Source organism: Salmo trutta, chromosome 19 (genome assembly GCF_901001165.1).
Source record: "Salmo trutta chromosome 19, fSalTru1.1, whole genome shotgun sequence".
NCBI classification, from domain to species: domain Eukaryota; kingdom Metazoa; phylum Chordata; class Actinopteri; order Salmoniformes; family Salmonidae; genus Salmo; species Salmo trutta.
In genome coordinates, this window is record NC_042975.1 from 47,434,597 (window position 1) to 47,458,172 (window position 23,576).

The 23,576-nt window shown below is 39.5% G+C and overlaps 1 protein-coding gene across 11 annotated transcripts in view; it reads left to right on the forward strand.

Annotated features, from left to right (window-relative positions):
* The window catches only part of LOC115154828 (neurexin-2), a 321,345-nt gene that overhangs the window by 80,544 nt on the left and 217,225 nt on the right, over positions 1-23,576 (forward strand). For 5 of the 11 annotated variants that reach the window (XM_029701465.1, XM_029701468.1, XM_029701457.1 and 2 more), the window contains exons 3-5: positions 13,867-13,887; positions 19,132-19,161; positions 22,755-22,772. In XM_029701465.1, the coding sequence (XP_029557325.1) occupies positions 13,867-13,887; positions 19,132-19,161; positions 22,755-22,772 (69 nt within the window). The remainder of the gene's footprint in view (positions 1-13,866; positions 13,888-19,131; positions 19,162-22,754; positions 22,773-23,576) is intronic. The other 6 variants (XM_029701466.1, XM_029701458.1, XM_029701463.1 and 3 more) reach the window with 3 other exon arrangements.

The following is a 23,576-nucleotide window of genomic DNA, read 5'->3' on the forward strand; positions in this document are numbered from 1 at the left end:
ACTGCTCCAGAGTCCAATGGCAGAGAGCTTTTCACCACCCCAGCCGACGCTTGGCATTGGCCATTTCATGAAGCTCCCGATGACAGTTCTTGGGCTGACGTTGCTTCCGGAGGCAGTTTGGAACTTGGTAGTGAGTGTTGCAACCGAGGACACTCAGCGGTCCCGTTCTGTGAGCTTGTGTGGCCAACCACTTCGCGGCTGAGCCGTTGTTGCTCCTAGAAGTTTCCACTTCACAATAACAGCACTTATAGTTGACTGGGGAAGCTCTAACAGGGCAGACATTTGAAAGGTGGCATCCTATGATGGTGCCATGTTGAAAGTCACTGAGCTCTTCAGTAAGGCCATTCTACTGACAATGTTTGTCTATGGAAGTTGCATGGCGGTGTGCTCGATTTTATACTCAGGTGTAGCTGAAATAGCTGAATCCACTAATTTGAAGAGGGGTCCACATACTTTTGTATATATAGTGTACCTGACTGCTCAAAACTAATTTTCTCATGCTCTTGATCGTCTCTCTGGAGCAAACATATAGTGAGCAATGTGTTTGGAACATGAAATCGCAATAAAATTGCGGTATCGAATCTCAATACATATAGAATCATGAGAATCGCAATTCGGCCCTCCTTTCTTCAACATTTGCTTGTTTGTGTCTGTTGGGTCTGTTCATTTTGATCACAATCCATATCGTTTCCATTTACTCCGTGTGCCTATCCTGAATATTCATATCTCACTTCTATTTTTCTCTCTTTTTTTCCCAATTTAAACAAGCATATGACTATTTTATTGCGTATGACTGCCTACTGTCATCTTGCTCTGTTTTTCTTCGTCCAGAGCGAATGGTATTTTCATCTGCCACCTTTTCTGTATGCTGCCACTCAAAAGCTTCACTTCTTTTTTTGTCTGTCAACATTAGACGTTTGACCATGAGGGCCTCACTTTCTTCTCATTTTTATTTATCCCCAAATCAAAATGTTTGAAAATGATCTTGTAATCATATCTTGGTTATCGAAGATATCAGACTTGATGCAGCACTCGGGCTGGTCAGATCCATGAAGTTGGTTATGCTTAAAAATAAGGTGAAATGCCTCGATCTCATTGTATGAGAGCTTAGAACACCGAAGCCCTGAATTTTGATTCTAGCCCTAGTTTATATTATATAGCTGAGTCATAGGACTTTAATTTGCCCAGGACTTAATAATTCTCCTAGCTATTTATTTATGGAGTTGGTTTTTTCTTCAGAACAGAACACTGTAAACATTAGTTGGACCCATTCAGTTCAGGTTATTTATCAGAAACCTCGTCACTGAATGATGTGTCAGTTTGTCATGTCTATTTTCTGTCTGTCTGAAAGTTAAGTTAAGCCCCGGGCTGTTGAAAGTGGAGTTTCGCGAACTTTAAAGGTTACGCTGAACCTCAAAGTCACTTGTCATCCTGTAATTCTATAGTTTAGTCTGATCAATAATAGCCATTTTGGTCAGTATAACATTTGACGATAATGTCGAGGCGGATCAGCCATTATCCCGGGACTCAGTTAACCTCACCTGTATCTGACCCTGTGTAGTCTTTCATGATTTATAGTGACAGTTGGCCTTGCTCTGTAATATGCTCCCTGACAGAGAGGTTGTCTGTTTGAGGGACAGTGTATATGGACTGTGTTCTCTCTGAATATTTTCTCCTTCCTTTCAAGTGAGGTTACACACACCCACATTGTTACATTTTTAGCGCAATTTGGGGAAATTGAATTAACCTTCCTCGAGCTGTTGTGAAACCGGTATTTCTCTCCGAATACATTTCAAATTCGCATTCAATCCAATTCCCTGGTCTTTAAAACAGTAAATGATTCCCGAGGGGGGATCAAGAATAGTCCACCACCCAAAGGGCAACTTGACACAGCTGTGTAACTCAATACCAGGAAAGTGTTCCTAATGTTTGGTATGCTCAGTGTATACCTTCTTTATGGGTAAGCGGCGTAGATTCCTTTTAGCACCAGGATCTTGACACAACGCTTTCCTCTCAGCCTCTTTCCACTCGTCATCACGACGGCGTCGCCGTCGCCGACGAGAAAGCGGAACTGAGTCACCCAGCACCAAGGCAAAGCGCTGCCTTGACTCCCACCTTCCCTCCCTCAACTCTGACATCCGCCCCGCAGACACTTATTACTTGGCGGTCTAAGGCCTTTCAGGCTTCATTACACACTAGGTCTGTGTGAAGCCGGGTTTTTTTTGGCCGTTTGTAGATCAGACGGGAAGTGAGCTGATGTGGGCTCAGATGTCTGTGGCCACTACTTCAGCGGTATTACTCATAAATTACCAGTGGTGAATGGGGATTGAAGGTAATGTGGAATTTTAACCGTTGGGCATCTTCCAAACCGTTGAGAGACTTTATTAGGTGTCCCATCCTGCCTTTAGGGGATAGTTTATCATTACCTCCGTTTATGTTTGGACCTTCTTATTGGTAGCACTTGATCATCGTCATGTTCACTTTCCTGTAACATTTCATTATATGCAATTATGCGGGTACCTTTGTCGTGTGTGCACGTATGCATGCGAATGGCGGGCTGCCCATTCCATTGTGAACCAGTGTCAGTGCATCTTTATCTCGGTTTGGCTTGTAATTTGTCGTCTGCGCTTGTAATCACATAATTATACATTGGTAGGTTATGTTATGGTATTTATAGGCTTGACTGAATTATATCATATCACAACATACAGCTGCAACCTTCCTGGAAGACCATGTCCTGTTTTCATAATGTAAACTGTCTCATATAAGCGTGCCTCATTCAAACCATGGATATCCAATAAAATCTACATGTGAGGATAATGTGCTATGAGTAATCCTCTGACAAATCTGCTTTAGTAGAGCAATGTCATCCTTCATTACAGCAAATATCAGTTAAAACAGCAGATTGTAGTATTTCAAAGAGATGCCTTACTGTACTGAACAAAAATATAAACAAACATGTAAAGTGTTGGTCCCATGTTTCGTAAACTGAAGAAAGAAAAATCCCTGACATTTTTGATATGACCAAAAAGCTTATTTCTCTCAAATTGTGTGCACAAATTTGTTTACATCCCTGTTAGTGAGCATTTCTCCTTTGCCAAGATAATCCATCCACCTGACAGGTGTGGCATATAAAAAGCTTATTAAACAGCATGATCATTACACAGGTACACCTTGTGCACTTTAAAATATGCAGTTTTGTCACACAACACAATGCCACAGATGTCTCAAGTTTTGAGGGAGTGTGCAATTGGCATGCTGACTGCAGGAATGTCCACCAGAGCTGTTGCAAGAGAATTTAAAATAATTTTGTTGGTTGGGCCTGGCTCCCCAGTGGGTGGGCCTGGCTCCCCAGTGGGTGGGCCTGGCTCCCCAGTGGGTGGGCCTGGCTCCCCAGTGGGTGGGCCTGGCTCCCCAGTGGTTGGGCCTGGCTCCCCAGTGGTTGGGCCTGGCTCCCCAGTGGGTGGGCCTGGCTCCCCAGTGGGTGGGCCTGGCTCCCCAGTGGGTGGGCCTGGCTCCCCAGTGGGTGGGCCTGGCTCCCCAGTGGGTGGGCCTGGCTGCCATGTTTGTGGGCCTATGCCCTTCAAGGCCCACTCATAGCTGCACCCCTGCCCAGTCATGTGAAATCCATAGATCAGGGCCCAATTAATTTATTCCAATTGACTGATTTCCTTATATGAACTGTAACTCAGTAAAATCTTTGAAATTGTTGCATTTATATATTTTTTTAGTATAGAAGTGATATTGTACAGATTAGAAGGATCTGGAGAGGTCCTACTGTATGTGTTGTAATTAGAGGCCTACTGTATGTGTTGTAATTAGAGATCCTTCTGTATGTGTTGTAATTAAAGAGCCTACTGTATGTGTTGTAATTAGAGACCTACTGTATGTGTTGTAATTAGAGGCCTACTGTATGTGTTGTAATTAGAGAGGTCCTACTGTATGTGTTGTAATTAGAGAGGTCCTAATGTATGTGTTGTAATTAGAGTCCTACTGTATGTGTTGTAATTAGAGAGGCTACTGTATGTGTTGTAATTAATGTGCGTACTGTATGTGTTGTAATTAGAGAGGCCTACTGTATGTGTTGTAATTAGTGAGGCCTACTGTATGTGTTGTAATAACAGAGGCCTACTGTATGTGTTGTAATTAGAGGCTTCTGTATGTGTTGTAATTAGAGAGGCTACTGTATGTGTTGTAATTAGAGAGGCTACTGTATGTGTAATTAGAGAACTAGTATAAGTGTTGTAATTATAGAGGTCTACTGTATGTGTTGTAATTAGAGAGGGCCTACTTTATGTGTTGTAATTAGAGAGGCTCCTGTATGTGTTGTAATTAGACAGGCTACTGTATGTGATGTAATTAGAGGCTACTGTATGTGTTGTAATTAGAGAGGCTACTGTATGTGTTGTAATTAGAGTAGCAACTGTATGTGTTGTAATTAGAGAGGCCTACTATATGTGTTGTAATTAGAGAGGATACTGTATGTGTTGTAATTAGAGAGGCTACTGTATGTGTTGTAATTAGAGAGGCTACTCTGTGTTGTAATTAGACGTCCTACTGTATGTGTTGTAATTAGAGGCTACTGTATGTGTTGTAATTAGAGAGGCTCCTGTATGTGTTGTAATTAGACAGGCTACTGTATGTGATGTAATTAGAGGCTACTGTATGTGTTGTAATTAGAGAGGTCCTACTGTATGTGTTGTAATTAGAGAGGTCCTACTGTATGTGTTGTAATTAGAGAGGGTACTGTATGTGTTGTAATTGGAGAGGATACTGTATGTGTTGTAATTAGAGAGGCCTACTGTATGTGTTGTAATTAGAGAGGCCTACTGTATGTGTTGTAATTAGAGGCTACTGTATGTGTTGTAATTAGAGTAGCAACTGTATGTGTTGTAATTAGAGAGGCCTACTATATGTGTTGTAATTAGAGAGGATACTGTATGTGTTGTAATTAGAGAGGCTACTCTGTGTTGTAATTAGACGTCCTACTGTATGTGTTGTAATTAGAGGCTACTGTATGTGTTGTAATTACAACACATACAGTAGCTCCTCTAATTACAACACATACAGTAGCCTCTAATTACAACACATACAGTAGCTCCTCTAATTAGAGGCTACTGTATGTGTTGTAATTAGAGAGGCTACTATATGTGTTGTAATTAGAGAGGATACTGTATGTGTTGTAATTAGAGAGGCTACTCTGTGTTGTAATTAGAGGTCCTACTGTATGTGTTGTAATTAGAGAGGCCTACTGTATGTGTTGTAATTAGTGAGGCCTACTGTATGTGTTGTAATTACAGAGGCCTACTGTATGTGTTGTAATTAGAGGCTTCTGTATGTGTTGTAATTAGAGAGGCTACTGTATGTGTTGTAATTAGAGAGGATACAGCATTTGTTGTAATTGGAGAGGATACTGTATGTGTTGTAATTAGAGAGGCCTACTGTATGTGTTGTAATTAGTGAGGCCTACTGTATGTGTTGTAATTACAGAGGCCTACTGTATGTGTTGTAATTAGAGGCTTCTGTATGTGTTGTAATTAGAGGCTACTGTATGTGTTGTAATTAGAGAGGCTACTGTATGTGTAATTAGAGAACTAGTATATGTGTTGTAATTATAGAGGTCTACTGTATGTGTTGTAATTAGAGAGGGCCTACTTTATGTGTTGTAATTAGAGAGGCTCCTGTATATGTTGTAATTAGACAGGCTACTGTATGTGATGTAATTAGAGGCTACTGTATGTGTTGTAATTAGAGAGGATACTGTATGTGTTGTAATTAGAGAGGGCCTACTTTATGTGTTGTAATTAGAGAGGCTCCTGTATGTGTTGTAATTAGAGAGGCTCCTGTATGTGTTGTAATTAGACAGGCTACTGTATGTGATGTAATTAGAGGCTACTGTATGTGTTGTAATTAGAGAGGTCTACTGTATGTGTTGTAATTGGAGGGGATACTGCATGTGTTGTAATTGGAGGGGATACTGTATGTGTTGTAATTAGAGAGGCCTACTGTATGTGTTGTAATTAGAGAGGCCTACTGTATGTGTTGTAATTAGAGAGGTCCTACTGTATGTGTTGTCATTAGAGAGGTCCTACTGTATGTGTTGTAATTAGGGGATACTGCATGTGTTGTAATTGGAGAGGATACTGTATGTGTTGTAATTAGAAACTATTGTATGTGTTGTAATTAGAGGCTACTGTATGTGTTGTAATTAGAGAGGTTTCTGTATGTGTTGTAATTAGAGAGGCTACTGTATGTGTTGTAATTAGAGAGGCTAATGTATGTGTTGTAATTAGAGAGGCTACTGTATGTGTTGTAATTAGAGAGGCTACTGTATGTGTTGTAATTAGAGAGGCTACTGTATGTGTTGTAATTAGAGGCCTAGTGTATGTGTTGTAATTAGAGGGACTACTGTATGTGTTGTAATTAGAGAGGCTACTGCATGTGTTGTAATTAGAGGAGCTACTGTATGTGTTGTAATTAGAGAGGCTACTGTATGTGTTGTAATTAGAGAGGCTACTGTATGTGTTGTAATTAGAGAGGATACTGTATGTGTTGTAATTAGAGAGGCTACTCTGTGTTGTAATTAGAGGTCCTACTGTATGTGTTGTAATTAGAGAGGCTACTGCATGTGTTGTAATTAGAGGAGCTACTGTATGTGTTGTAATTAGAGAGGCTACTGTATGTGTTGTAATTAGAGAGGCTACTGTATGTGTTGTAATTAGAGAGGCTACTGTATGTGTTGTAATTAGAGAGGATACTCTGTGTTGTAATTAGAGGTCCTACTGTATGTGTTGTAATTAGAGAGGCTACTGTATGTGTTGTAATTAGAGAGGCCTACTGTATGTGTTGTAATTAGAGAGGCTACTGTATGTGTTGTAATTAGAGGGGCTACTGTATGTGTAATTAGAGAACTAGTGTATGTGTTGTAATTAGAGATGTCTACTGTATGTGTTGTAATTAGAGAGGGCCTACTGTATGTGTTGTAATTAGAGAGGGCCTACTGTATGTGTTGTAATTAGAGAGGCCTACTGTATGTGTTGTAATTAGAGAGACTACTGTATGTGTTGTAATTAGAGGCCTAGTGTACGTGTTGTAATTAGAGAGTCTACTGTATTTGTTGTAATTAGAGAGGCTACTGTATGTGTTGTAATTAGAGCGGATACTGTATGTGTTGTAATTAGAGAGGCTACTCTGTGTTGTAATTAGAAGTCCTACTATATTTGTTGTAATTAGAGAGGCTACTGTATGTGTTGTAATTAGAGAGGTCCTACTGTATGTGTTGTAATTAGAGAGGGTACTGTATGTGTTGTATTTAGAGAGGCCTACTGTATGTGTTGTAATTAGAGGGGATACTGCATGTGTTGTAATTGGAGAGGATACTGTATGTGTTGTAATTAGAGAGGCCTACTGTATGTGTTGTAATTAGAGACTATTGTATGTGTTGTAATTAGAGGCTACTGTATGTGTTGTAATTAGAGAGGTTTCTGTATGTGTTGTAATTAGAGAGGCTACTGTATGTGTGGTAATTAGAGAGGCTACTGTATGTGTTGTCATTAGAGACGCTACTGTATGTGTTGTAATTAGAGAGGCTACTGTATGTGTTGTAATTAGAGGCCTAGTGTATGTGTTGTAATTAGAGAGACTACTGTATGTGTTGTAATTAGAGAGGTCTACTGTATGTGTTGTAATTAGAGGCTACTGTATTTGTTGTCATTAGAGGCTACTGTATGTGTAATTAGAGAGACTACTGTTTGTGTTGTAATTAGAGAGCCTACTGTTTGTTGTAATTAGAGAGGCCTACTGTATGTGTTGTAATTAGAGAGACTACTGTATGTGTTGTAATTAGAGAGGATACTGTGTGTTGTAATTAGAGGCTACTGTATGTGTAATTAGAGAACTAGTGTATGTGTTGTAATTAGAGATGTCTACTGTATGTGTTGTAATTAGAGAGGTCTACTTTATGTGTTGTATTTAGAGAGGTCTACTTTATGTGTTGTAATTAGAGAGGCTACTGTATGTGTTGTAATTAGAGGCCTACTGTATGTGTTGTAATTAGAGGCTTCTGTATGTGTTGTAATTAGAGGCTACTGTATGTGATGTAATTAGAGAGGCTACTGTATGTGATATATTTTGAGAGGCTACTGTATGTGTTGTAATTGGAGGCCTACTGTATGTGTTGTTATTAGAGAGGCCTACTGTATGTGTTGTAATTAGTGAGGTCTACTGTATGCGTTGTAATTAGAGAGTCTACTCTATGTGTTGTAATGAGAGGCTACTGTATGTGTTGTAATTAGAGAGGCCTACTGTATGTGTTGTAATTAGAGGTGCCTACTGTATGTGTTGTAATTAGAGTGCCTTCTGTATGTGTTGTAATTAGAGACCCTTCTGTATGTGTTGTAATTAGAGAGGTCCTACTGTATGTGTTGTAATTAGAGAGGTCCTACTGTATGTGTTGTAATTAGAGGCCTACTGTATGTGTTGTAATTAGAGGTTCTACTGTATGTGTTGTAATTAGAGGTTCTACTGTATGTGTTGTAATTAGAGGTTCTACTGTATGTGTTGTAATTAGAGAGGCTACTGTATGTGTTGTAATTAGAGTGCGTACTGTATGTGTTGTAATTAGAGTCCTACTGTATGTGTTGTACTTAGAGGCCTACTGTATGTGTTGTAATTAGAGTCTACTGTATGTGTTGTAATTAGAGAGGCTACTGTATGTGTTGTAATTAGAGAGGCTACTGTATGTGTTGTAATTAGAGGGGACTACAGTATGTGTTGTAATTAGAGAGGTCTACTGTATGTATTGTAATTAGAGAGGCTACTGTATGTGTTGTAATTAGAAACTAGTGTATGTGTTTTAATTAGACTAGTGTATGTGTTGTAATTAGAGAGGGTACTGTATGTGTTGTAATTAGAGAAGCTACTGTATGTGTTGTAATTAGAGGCTACTGTATGTGTTGTAATTAGAGAGGCTACTGTATGTGTTGTAATTAGAGTGGCTACTGTATGTGTTGTAATTAGAGGGGCTACTGTGTGTGTTGTAATACGAGCGGCTACTGTATGTGTTGTAATTAGAGAGGCCTACTGTATGTGTTGTAATTAGAGGCTACTGTATATGTTGTAATTAGAGAGGCTACTGTATGTGTTGTAATTAGAGGCTACTGTATGTGTTGTAATTAGAGAGGCTACTGTATGTGTTGTAATTAGAGGCTACTGTATTTGTTGTAATTAGAGAGGCTACTGTATGTGTTGTAATTAGAGAAGCTACTGTATGTGTTGTAATTAGAGAGGGCCTACTTTATGTGTTGTAATTAGAGGCTACTGTATGTGTTGTAATTAGAGAGGCTACTGTATGTGTTGTAATTAGAGAGGTCCTACTGTATGTGATGTAATTTGAGAGGCCTACGGTATATGTTGTAATTAGAGAGGCTACTGTATGTGTTGTAATTAGAGAGGATACTGTATGTGTTGTAATTTGAGAGGTCTACTGTGTGTTGTAATTAGAGTGGGTCTACTTTATCTGATGTAATTAGAGTGTACTGTATGTGTTGTAATTAGAGAGGCCTACTATATGTGTTGTAATTAGAGATGCTACTGTATGTGTTGTAATTAGAGAGGATACTGTATGTGTTGTAATTAAAGAGGCCTACTGTATGTGTTGTAATTAGAGAGGCCTACTGTATGTGTTGTAATTAGCGCCTACTGTATGTGTTGTAATTAGAGGCCTACTGTATGTGTTGTAATTAGAGAGGCCTACTATATGTGATGTAATTAGAGAGGCTACTGTATGTGTTGTAATTAGAGGGGACTACAGTATGTGTTGTAATTAGAGAGGTCTACTGTATGTATTGTAATTAGAGAGGCTACTGTATGTGTTGTAATTAGAAACTAGTGTATGTGTTGTAATTAGAGACTAGTGTATGTGTTGTAATTAGAGAGGGCCTACTGTATGTGTTGTAATTAGAGCGGTCCTACTGTATGTGTTGTAATTAGAGAGGGCCTACTGTATGTGTTGTAATTAGAGCGGTCCTACTGTATGTGTTGTAATTAGAGATGCTACTGTATGTGTTGTAATTAGAGAGGATACTGTATGTGTTGTAATTAGAGAACTACTGTATGTGTTGTAATTAGAGAGGCCTACTATATGTGATGTAATTAGAGAGGCCTACTGTATGTGTTGTAATTAGTGAGGCTACTGTATGTGTTGTAATTTCAGAGGCTACTGTATGTGTTGTAATTTCAGAGGCTACTGTATGTGTTGTATTTAGAGGCTACTGCATGTGTTGTATTTAGAGGCTACTGTATGTGTTGTATTTAGAGGCTAATGTATGTGTTGTAATTAGAGAGGCTACTGTATGTGTTGTAATTAGAGAGCCTACTGTATGTGTTGTAATTAGAGGCCTACTGTATGTGTTGTAATTAGAGGTTCTACTGTATGTGTTGTAATTAGAGGTTCTACTGTATGTGTTGTAATTAGAGGCCTACTGTATGTGTTGTAATTAGAGGTTCTACTGTATGTGTTGTAATTAGAGAGGCTACTGTATGTGTTGTAATTAGAGTGCGTACTGTATGTGTTGTAATTAGAGGCCTACTGTATGTGTTGTACTTAGAGGCCTACTGTATGTGTTGTAATTAGAGGCCTACTATATGTGTTGTAATTAGAGAGGCCTACTATATGTGTTGTAATTAGAGATGCTACTGTATGTGTTGTAATTAGAGAGGATACTGTATGTGTTGTAATTAAAGAGGCCTACTGTATGTGTTGTAATTAGAGAGGCCTACTGTATGTGTTGTAATTAGCGGCTACTGTATGTGTTGTAATTTAGGCCTACTGTATGTGTTGTAATTAGAGAGGCCTACTATATGTGATGTAATTAGAGAGGCTACTGTATGTGTTGTAATTAGAGAGGCTACTGTATGTGTTGTAATTAGTGAGGCTACTGTATGTGTTGTAATTTCAGAGGCTACTGTATGTGTTGTAATTTCAGAGGCTACTGTATGTGTTGTATTTAGAGGCTACTGCATGTGTTGTATTTAGAGACTACTGTATGTGTTGTATTTAGAGACTAATGTATGTGTTGTAATTAGAGAGGCTACTGTATGTGTTGTAATTAGAGAGGCTACTGTATGTGTTGTAGTTAGAGGCCTAGTGTATGTGTTGTAATTAGAGAGGCTACTGTATGTGTTGTAATTAGAGAGGCCTACTGTATGTGTTGTAATTAGAGAGGCTACTGTATGTGTTGTAATTAGAGGCCTAGTGTATGTGTTGTAATTAGAGAGTCTACTCTATGTGTTGTAATGAGAGGCTACTGTATGTGTTGTAATTCGAGAGGCTACTGTATGTGATGTAATTAGAGAGGCTACTGTATGTGATATATTTTGAGAGGCTACTGTATGTGTTGTAATTGGAGGCCTACTGTATGTGTTGTAATTAGAGAGGCCTACTGTATGTGTTGTAATTAGAGAGGTCTACTGTATGTGTTGTAATTAGAGAGTCTACTCTATGTGTTGTAATGAGAGGCTACTGTATGTGTTGTAATTAGAGAGGCCTACTGTATGTGTTGTAATTAGAGGCCTACTGTATGTGTTGTAATTAGAGGTTCTACTGTATGTGTTGTAATTAGAGAGGCTACTGTATGTGTTGTAATTAGAGTGCGTACTGTATGTGTTGTAATTAGAGAGGCCTACTGTATGTGTTGTAATTAGAGAGGCCTACTGTATGTGTTGTAATTAGCGGCTACTGTATGTGTTGTAATTTAGGCCTACTGTATGTGTTGTAATTAGAGAGGCCTACTATATGTGATGTAATTAGAGAGGCTACTGTATGTGTTGTAATTAGAGACCTAGTGTATGTGTTGTAATTAGAGTCCTACTGTATGTGTTGTAATTAGAGAGGCCTACTGAATGTGTTGTAATTAGAGAGGCCTACTGTATGTGTTGTAATTAGAGAGGCCTACTGTATGTGTTGTAATTAGAGAGGCTACTGTATGTGTTGTAATTAGAGAGGCCTACTGTATGTGTTGTAATTAAAGAGGCTACTGTATGTGTTGTAATTAGAGAGGCCTACTATATGTGATGTAATTAGAGAGGCTACTGTATGTGTTGTAATTAGAGGCCTACTGTATGTGTTGTAATTAGTGAGGCTACTGTATGTGTTGTAATTAGAGGCTAATGTATGTGTTGTAATTAGAGAGTCTACTGTATGTGTTGTATTTAGAGAGGCTACTGTATGTGTTGTAATTAAAGAGGCTACTGTATGTGTTGTAATTAGAGACCTAGTGTATGTGTTGTAATTAGAGGCCTACTGTATGTGTTGTACTTAGAGGCCTACTGTATGTGTTGTAATTAGAGGCCTAGTGTATGTGTTGTAATTAGAGACTACTGTATGTGTTGTAATTTGAGAGACTTCTGTATGTGTTGTAATTAGAGGGCTACTGTATGTGTTGTAATTAGAGAGGCTACTGTATGTGTTGTAATTAGAGAGGCTACTGTATGTGTTGTAATTAGAGGCCTAGTGTATGTTGTAATTAGAGGCCTACTGTATGTGTTTTAATTCGAGAGGCTACTGTATGTGTTGTAATTAGAGAGGCTACTGAAGTGATGTAATTAGAGAGACTACTGTTTGTGTTGTAATTAGAGAGGCCTACTGTTTGTGTTGTAATTAGAGGCCTACTGTATGTGTTGTAATTAGAGAGGCCTACTGTATGTGTTGTAATTAGAGAGACCTACTGTATGTGTTGTAATTAGAGAGGCCTACTGTATGTGTTGTAATTAGAGAGACTTCTGTATGTGTTGTAATTAGAGGCCTACTGTATGTGTTGTAATTAGTGAGGCTACTGTATGTGTTGTAATTAGAGAGGATACTGTATGTGTTGCAATTAGAGAGGATACTGTATGTGATGTAATTAGAGAGGCTACTGTATGTGATGTAATTAGAGAGGCTACTGTATGTGTTGTAATTAGAGAGGCCTACTATATGTGATGTAATTAGAGAGGCCTACTATATGTGTTGTAATTAGAGAGGCTACTGTATGTGTTGTAATTAGAGAGGCTACTGTATGTGTTGTAATTAGAGAGGCTACTGTATGTGTTGTAATTAGAGAGGCTACTGTATGTGTTGTAATTAGAGAGGCTACTGTATGTGTTGTAATTAGAGAGGCTACTGTATGTGTTGTAATTAGAGAGGCTACTGTATGTGTTGTAATTAGAGAGGCTACTGTATGTGTTGTAATTAGAGAGGCCTACTGTATGTGTTGTAATTAGAGAGACCTACTGTATGTGTTGTAATTAGAGAGACCTACTGTATGTGTTGTAATTAGAGAGGCCTACTGTATGTGTTGTAATTAGAGAGGCCTACTGTATGTGTTGTAATTAGACCTACTGTATGTGTTGTAATTAGAGAGGCTACTGTATGTGTTGTAATTAGAGAGTCTATTCTATGTGTTGTAATTAGATAGGCTACTGGATGTGATGTAATTAGAGAGGTCTACTGTATGTGTTGTAATTAGAGAGGCTGCTGTATGTGTTGTAATTAGAGAGGCTACTGTATGTGTTGTAATTAGAGAGGCTGCTGTATGTGTTGTAATTAGAGAGGCTACTGTATGTGTTGTAATTAAAGAGGTCCTACTGTATGTGTTGGTAATTAGAGAGACCTACTGTTTGTGTTGTAATTAGAGAGGTCCTACTGTATGTGTTGGTAATTAGAGAGCTCTACTGTATGTGTTGTAATTAGAGAGGCTACTCTGTGTTGTAATTAGGCCCAAGAGATTAGCATTAACTGTTTGGTGCTGATCTTTCTTCATTTCTAGATGTTCAATATTCTTCAGTCACCAATACTAATCATTCTCTGTCTTTTCTACTTCCATACAGCTATCCAGAAAGCAGAGGAAGGTAAGACCCTGTTTTTTTTTTGCTCGTCTTTTTTGCTTCACAATAAAACTGTATTCAGTCTATGGAGTTAACAAACTACAGTGTTATTTTGGGTGGTTTGGACTGCGGTTCTGATTCCTAAATTGAACAGAAGTGTACATATTGTCCTTGTAGGATGAATACTTCATCTACAAAGGTGTACCTTTTGTGTCGGAACGAAGGTGGCAGGAAGTTTACACATAACTGGGGGGGGGGATGAATGTGGCCAGTAATCAGCTCCGACTTTGCCCTGACTTTGACTTAGATGTCCGTAAACGATTGAAGAGCAAACAGTTATCTTTAACACAACAGTTAATTGCATGAAATTGAGTCTGCGTTGCTTTGTTGACACTGTGATTTCCTCTGTGAGACTCACACAGACACAGAACAGGGATGTCGTCTCCGTGATCAGTGCGACGCTGTGTGTTAACTATAGCTCCCATCTACAATAACCCAGCTATTAAGATGGTTGATTACCAAGCCATTGACATCAGGGCAGTATATCACACTGTCAAAAGATTGGCACTGTGATTACGCACTAATGGAATTGTTTGCTTGAAGAATGAAATATTTCCCAGAGCATTACTTGCCCCTGTCTGAAGGAAAACCCCCATTTGTCTCTCATAATGTAATCATTCACACTCTGCTTAACCACATCACAATAAAAACAAATAGAATCGCTCTTCGGTAAAACACACAGTGTAAATGGAGATTGAACGTGGATGTGGGGGAGCCCGGTGAGTTAAGCGGCCGGGCGGTGCAGCAGTGAGAGACACCCATCAGGCCTGTTAGGAGGAGCTCTGGTGGTTGTGCCAGAGAAGTCAACAGGCTCAGGGATCCAGCTGTGGGTGTGCTGGGGGTTCTGCATGTTATAAATCACTGCTGCTGCTCACCGGAACAGACTACCAACACCTGCTATTTAATATTGCTGCTCTGTACACGTGTATAGTGTAAATGACTGCACAGCAGGAAGGAAGGCTTTATTTTCAGTAACATTTTCACAGCGTGCAACAATATCCACATATTTTGACAGTCAGCACTGTGCGTACAGTACAGTAGCTGAGAACGTTGATGCGCTTGAATACAAATGTTCCTATTCAATGGTATTCTATTCCGAACCGTTGTCCTGACTAAATCCTACAGATTATTCATTGTGTTTTCTTATGGAACACTGTACTGTCAGTATCTAATAGAGCGGACTGGTTGTTGATTCGTAAGCAGGGGCCGGTTGTGATGTGGAGGGCTATACCCAGACCCCACATGGGATGATGATGATGAGGATGAGTGGAAGGCTTCAGTTCAAAAGGGTCCGCTTTCAACCCCTGCCTTTAATCACTCTTAACTCCCCTTGTGATGAGCAAGGATGCTACGACCACGCTCACAGCAAAAGGCGAGCATTATTAAATGACATGCTGCAAAGAGAAAGCATTAGAGTCTTTATTGGATTAAAGCTTTGACATGGAGCCTGCGTACCGTCCCCGATGCACAATGCATGAAAACAAAGATGACACTTGACTAGTTAGTTCTCTTTATTCTTCATCCCAGGAGCAATGCAATGTGACATCTAGCAGCAAGTATTTGTAGTCGCTATATCAATGGGCCTAGATGGCTGCCGGTACAAAAGATGAACAAAACCCCATTTAAAACTAGTAACCTCAGTGCTATATTTTAGCTGCACTGAGGGCTCGAGTACAGATAGCATGTCTCACAAAGAGAACTCCTAAGTAACAGATGAACACATCTGGGACTATAAGTCGTTGGAACGTCTGTCTGTCTGTCTGTCTGTCTGTCTGTCTGTCTGTCTGTCACTAAGCCTAGGTTACCTGGATGGAGGGGGGGGGGGACCAAGGTGGGGCACGCTTTTCAGGCCAGCAGACGTGGAGTGCAGCATTCTCTGATGTGTTGTGAGCAAAACTGTGTCTGTGAGAGGGAGATAAGAGAAGACTCCCAACACCTGCATCCACGCATGAGTGTAGAACACCAGCAGATAATCCTTCACATGCAGTAGTACACACAAATAAAAGATTCACCTCTGCTTCCTCTGTGTATTAATAGCGTGTGTGTTAATGCGTTACACTATAGAACTATGCAAACTACCATCTACAAACGACACGATTCTAGCTTCAAATCATAGAGAATTACTTCAATTACATAGTTGGTTCCTCTCCCCTCCCCTTATTTTGTTCCTTGGTTACGATGTGACACGGTAGTGTGGATAGTTGCTAGTGTAATGGTGTGAATGACCCACCTACGGTGACCCTGACCCTGTGAGAATACAGAGGGAGCATGTGGATCCTCAGCACAGACATCTTCAAACGAGAGGACAGGACAGGGCACAGCTGCTACTGCTGCTGATGATGATGGCCAGGGAGCTCTAAGCACCACTGACCTTGACTTAATCCCCTCATAAGAATACTCTCCTTCAAAGCACTGCAACTTCATGGAAAAACAAACTCAGCAAAAGCTAAATCCTAACCCTTTTAAAGCATTTTTCTTTTTCTTCTGAATATTCTCATGCAGTAAATGTAAAGGCTTAGAGGTAATTTCACAGATGGTAATTTTATAGTCCACTCATGTACTTCTGAAAATGATGTTGTTGACAATATGTGATTTTAGTGCCATTGTTTTCTGAGGCAAAGCTGAGTTGTACAAATGAATGTTGATCTGCGATGTTGTTAATCATTGATGAAATGAAGCGTTCTGCATTGTCACTGTTCAAAAAAAATCGGTTACAAATGAACAAACAAAACAACAGCAACATGTTTCACAGATAATTTTTCATCCTTGTAATGTTTCTCTGTGCAACAATTTCACCTGCAAACAGCCCTGAATATAGTTCACCTGCAAACAGCCCTTGAAAAAAAACCTACCTGTTGCAATATTCTTTAAAACCCACAAGAAAATCTACTTAACTGCATAGAACACCTTTAATTAAGTATGTTTTGTGACATTAATGACATTAATAGCTTGTTTGCCATCGTTTTGATTGTTCATTTTATGGAGCATAGCCAGCGGTAAAACAGATTAGCATTTAGCGGTCATTTTATTGCTTCACAGATTTACTGTAAATGTATTCATAGACATGCGTTAGTCTTCTATTTCATTGTGACGAGGGAAGGTCGAAAGCAATAAAAATGGCCTTTAAATAAATATCCCCACAATTTCACAACCACTAACAACCAGTTGATGTTGTTTTCATAAGATCAATTGTAATTACAACAATGTCTGAAATTAAGGTGAAATAATTTCCCTTGACAAAGAAACAGACACCATCCCGAGGAAAACGGGGAGGAATGGAGAAGAGGGGAGCATGATCAACGTCATACTGGGGGGGGGGGGGGGTGACATGAGAGCCTGTTGCTATGCCAACACAAATTGGACAGCTCTGTATTTTAATGCACAAGACACATCCACCACAGTGTGGCTTGGCACTTCAAAAGGAAAAAAAATAAACCTGGTGATGTTTATCTCATTAAAGAAACTAAATATATCAGTGATGACAAACCTCTTGTGTCTTTGATGATGTCTGGCTCTGCTCAGCTCTCTGGTATAAGCGCGGTCGTCCAGCCTAAGGGTATTGAGTTGACCTCATTTCTTCTTACCCCGCGAGAGGTCAATGAATGCGTAGGTATATAATGGTACGTGTGTACAGCTTATTCCGTGTTACCTGGTGCGTGGTCTAAAGCTCTCTGGCGGGTTTCTGATTAGATGATCGATAACATCTCATTCCTCAGTGAAATTGGCCAATTTCCTCCAACAGTTCTCACAAAGAGAACCATTCTCTTCTGAAAAGTGCGGTTGTCTCTGTCAACACACGTTTTATTTACTAAGTGTTGATGGAGTGATTTAATGTCTGTCCATTACTGGTGGAAATGTCCTTCACATATAAAGGTTGTGTTTTATTTAATCCAATTGGGTTCACAGTTTTTTTATCTAAATGTTTTTTTTTTTAGAAATGCTATTTGTTTTGATAAATCTGTACAGGAAATGACAATGCATGCATGAGCTTTGTTGAGCTGAAAAAAATATATATTATATCGCAAAAACTGCCAAAATGCCAGGGAGAGAAACATCGCAGAGTTACCATTTTGATCTCTAAAAGTGTTAAAATGTCATAAATGATATATTCTTTATAAGAAAAAATTGCATCTCCAGTGAAAGAAGCATTGTGCAACACCATGAAGGTGTTCAGACTGAGCTCAACGAAAAGGATAACTGTCAGAGAATGAATGTAAGAAATCCCTTAAAAAATTCTACCGGGTCATTTTTCGAGTTGTTTTAATTAACAATTCACTCAATTTCCTGCTGTAGGTCATGCAGATGATGGTGTAATTGTGTGATACAAAATGTTATCTTTGGTCAATTAAAGCCTTGTTCAATCAGCCATATTTCTTGTCTAACACAATACAGGTCCATTTTAATTACTAAATGCCCACATTCATGCGGCAAGCCACAAGGCCCTTGGCTTATTTGTTTACAATTGATTTTGTGGTGTCCACAGAATCGGAGCGTTCCAGTTTACTGAGCTCCTGTTTATTGAGTTCCATTGTATTTTATGAATGTGTTTTGCATATGATGTATTCTTCCGTTGCCAACAACTGCAGCACTATGACTGCAGTAAAGCTGTCACATTATGCCTCTCACACCCTGGGTTATTGATTGTTATGGCCCTCCCTGGCCCCGGGCCTGCTTATGTTGTAACGCTGAATCTAGTTAAGGATACAGTCCTCACTGGCTTTATCCTATTGAAGGGACTGGTTTGTGTCCCTGTTGCATGCAGTGTTCGAGGTATATATTTGCGGTATTCATTTTGATCTGTATGCAGTTTACACAGGAGAACGTTGGAGAACTTCATATGAACGAGATGTGAATTTGGAAAAGTGACAAAAAAAACCTATTCTAATCTGAGAAAGCTGTCTGCTTACGAGTAAGAGTGTGTGTTCCATTAGGAAAAAAAACATCTGTGTGAGCAACTACCTTCGGGGGTTGCACCAATTGAGATGTTTTTTTTTCTTATCCCGCTCTCCCCCCTCAAACAGTGTTTGTCTTTTATTTCTTTAATTTCCTCCTCCGTTTTAGTTTGATTTGAACTCTGACATCCGTACCTATCCCAGGATGTCTGTCACAAACTGCAGTCCAACGTTGTGACAATGCTTTTGTTTCTTCCCGGGCATTTTTATGACCTTCCTGTTTTCCCTATTCCTTTTTTCTGTTCTTTCCCTCAAGGTCTGGCGCACATGAAGTCAAACCGCCAAGGTACGGGGTCTGTTGGTTTTCTTTTCTCCCTCAACCACCTGCTCAAACCATCTCCCTGCCCTCTAATACTTTTTACTGTACTGCACTGACATTTCACTTCCTCTTCCCTATTCTATTTACTTGTCCTTTCATTTCTGCTTCCTGTCATGTTGTACTATCTGTGCCCACATCACTCCAACCTTGTCCGTCAAACCTTGTCCTGACCTCTGGCCAGCAACTGGAACATCACCTTTGACCTCTTCGGCCTTTCACAAAGGTAACGCTTTCATGCCCACAGTGTTTCATCGGTTCGGTTTTTATGGGACCCTCTCCAAGAGAGAAACTGGTATTTGGTTGTCAATAGAGAATGTATGCCTCGTGCTTCAGATGTGGGATTACAGTTGGGGTCACTGGCTGCTTGCTATTCTGTCTGTCTGAGAAATGCATTGGGAGACTGAAATCAGTGATTACAACAGAGTGCATATTGCTTCTTCTGTACACATACACTCCAGTTCTCTTCCATTACAATACAATTAAATCAAGATGCAATAGGATAATATGTACAATGTTCAATATTCACACAATTACCCCAATAATGTAAGAGTTCATGATTTTTAGTTTGTTTGCTCAAAAAAGTTTGGTGATTTCGAAAAGGTAGTTTGTTAAATTAATATTTTTGAGCAACTGCATTTTCCAGACATAATTATGCATGGCTGTGCTGCACACATGCATCTAATCTGCATGCTCTTAGGATGCAGATATACTTAGAGCTCAGACATGCCTGTCCAAAGGCCAGACAGATATAAAGGAAACAGATCAAATTGAGTTTTTACAGTACAAATAAACATGATGGCTGCTTTCAGACCCTTACATGAATTATACACTACTGTAGTTATTTTCAAGGTTTCCTGGTAACAGAAGGAGGTTTTCACCAAGAGTACTTTAATAGCATAACAAGAAGGCCATCTATAGGAACTACTGGTTAGCACAAAGCATTGAGAGAAAATCAGCCGTACAGTCGCAGCTAGACAGACTGACAAGCAGAAGGGCGACAGGCAAGCGAGCTGACACACCATATTGGACCACCAGAAAGTTAATTAAATCAATGTTCATGAACATATTGTAGTCAAATTAAGAAACTTTGAATTATTCATGGACAAGTTGAATGCAGTATTTGTTTGCATTCTCTAGATGATGTGCCTGATACGAACTGACATACAACAGTTCGTATGTAGACAATAATCTTCAGATAAGCTTTATCAATTACATCTTTAGGTTTACTTCTTTTGATAAACACTGAGTCTTAAGCGAGATTCTGCTCGACATAAACAATTACTTTAATAAAGTTGTACCTGTACACGATTTACTGTTTTGCTTCAGACAGGAATAAATGTAGCTTTGCTGATCAAAGTATTCATCCAGACGCCATGGCAACAGGTTGTTTTTTTCAGTCAAAGAATTGACAATTACAGCTCAGTGTGAGAGACACTGTGCTCTGGCCGTCACTGGCCCTAACAGTCTGGCAATACTTCCTTTCTCTGTTGCTAGCTAGCCAACACAGGCATTCATTTCAGGGCCAAACACCTTCACAAACTAAGCGACATAATGACATGGTTTCCTCCTGTTGACTGCCAATTACTGAGCTGAAATAGTTTGAATGGCGTCTATACCATCACTCCTATCACTGATACCATCAAACCTTTTGTGTACTAGCAAAATAGAAAGTGGTTTAAATCATGAACGAAGCCGCTTTTATGGACATTTGCATTTCATTTAGAGGTAGATATCCATACATGTTTCTGTACTCTACACTGTGTATTGTATCAATTCCTCTGGGGATCTACCGTATGATTCACATCACACAGTGTGTGCACAATATGACCTAAAATGAATGAATCATTTTTTTTGTTTTTTAAACGAGGCACGGGTAAAGGACAGCTGAGAACTGGTGTGTGTACTTCACATGCTGTGGCTGTCCGTTCACATTTGTGTACACTTTTGACCAGGGGTGAAAGTAAGGCGATGCGTTCCGGTAAGGCGTGCCGGCAAAATAAATAGTGGGGGTAACGCCGTACCCGTTAAAACGTTAGCCCATCACAATTAATAGGCTACAACATGCCGCAAAAACTATAGGCAATTTCACCATTATTCAACATTACTGCATGTCAGTGGCATTAAAAATGAAAGTTGACTGGGAACCGGTTGGTATACGCTCCAAATGGTGCGGTTTGAGGAGAACACTTACATTTTGTCCAAGCGGAGATGAGTGGCGAGAGGCGCCTGGACAAGGCGGAGATGAGTGGACGTGGATAACAGTGGACGCGTCATTTCAGGCTACAAGTGGAGCCCTAATGACAATCACAGAATGGCATTACAGTACATGTAGGTGTTTTGGAACTGATGTCTCTTTCCATTCATCAAATTGAGGGTGCGCAGTGTTGGGGTTTGGATGCTGAAATGATTTAGTGAGGGTACGAATGTAGCCACAAGGAGCACCTTTTGTTAAGTGATTATTTGACAATCAGATGAAAATGTCACCACTGGTTGTGTGTATAGCACATTATAAAAGGCATAGGCGGCGTGTCCATGAGGATGAGGCTAAGGGAAGCTAAGCTTTCCCTAAAGTAAATTGAATTAAATTGCCAAAATGATATAGCCTAATTAGCTTACTCCTGTCTGTAGATAAATAAACAAAATCATTCAAAATCGGCTACTACAGTACACCAGAAACCTTGATTTGGCCATAGGATCACTAACTTATTTTTTTTAAAGTATTAATTGTTTTAAATCGCATAGCCTGCAGTCGGAAGAGCCTGCGCCGGTAGCAAATACCAAATAGGTGATTGTTGAGTTGCGACTGTCAATGAAAAGCAGAGACCCAGCCAGGAATATCGCAATATTTTAAAATACAAATTGCGGAAAAACTGCTTGGAAAGCAAATGGCTATTGCTGTAAAGAGATGACAATGAAAATTATTTCATCTGCCTTTAAGTTATCAAAATTCTTAGGCTACCGTTAGCTTTATTGAGCAATCTTATTGCCACCAGCGGAGAACAGTGTGCATATTCACTGGGTCACTGCCACTTTTGTTTGTTTTTGGACAATCATTTCCTCCTCCAGGTCAGACGGACGTCATATTGTGTTTGTGTCTCCACTTTTCGTAGGCCGATTATATGGATCAGACAACATGGTTTGTATCGATCAGTTGGTCAGTGTCAGCAGAGTATGCTACCCTGTCATTTATGTAGTATTAACACAATTGTGTAGGCGCGCTTGGGTGTCCCATACCGGTAAGAAATGGAATATACTTTCACCCCTGCTTTTGACCTACCATTACTTTGGGATCCTGGCACAATGACTCTTCTGCTAACCGTGAGGTCATTTTGCTAATAGTGAAAGAGCAGTGTGGGTTGTCTGCTACTGGTGCACAAACAGGATGAGGTCATTGTACTAAAATCATCTTTAACCTTGTTTATTTCCATTAGCCATGGTTTTTTTGAGACTGCATAGAGTATATAGAAAGTATTCAAAATACAGACATGGCTGTTTTGAGTGGATGGAGTAGGCGTTGAAGGATAACCACATTTGACCGTTTTTTTCTTCTCTCTATGCAGCTGAATCATTGCAATCTGGTAAGATGGCATGCCTTTTATTTGACAGTTAATAGCAGTGACATTTTTTAATTATGTTGAATGTATTCTGACAACGCCTGCCCCATTTCTGCAGTGAGAATTGCATAAACATTTGGGTAATTATGAAAACACGGCATACTCTAACTGTCTTACAATGGATCTGCACATTAAATTCTTGTCATACAAGGGCATGTTTGTGTATTTATGAGCCTAGTAGAACATTTCAGTAAGTCTGAACCTCCGTCCTCAGTGAAGGCTGCACCTTGGAAAGAGACAGACTTTCTCTCAAATATCTACTTTTTAAGCATTGTCTCTTCCATCGGACCATAGCAAATGGTTGGTAGTGGAGTTTGTACTATTTGTTTTGCAAGACAGAGATGTACCTCTAAGTATGTCTAAGTTTGCCAGACCATTTCTTGTGAGTGGGTGCAATAGTACAGAAAGGCATTGACACACTTGTATGTGTCTGATAACGAGAGGACGGGACAGGAAATGAGGCGTGGGTGGCAAAATCACAGAAACATTGCTAGAGGCAATAGGCTATGCTTTTTTTTTAATCATCTGTTTTTCATTACATCAACAACTACCATGACCTGCACTAGTCATTACACGCAAGGCATTTCCTGATGCCATGGCTTTCATCTGTGAGTTGTGCTGCTGCTGGCTACCAAATGAGGTGTAGCAAAGATGGGGAAAGTTTCCAACCTCAACTCAAATTAGCAACGGTCATCAAGATTGTTTTAAAGGTTTTTAAAAACAATTCGAATGAATGCAATAGTTGGACAATGGATGAAGATATTCCAA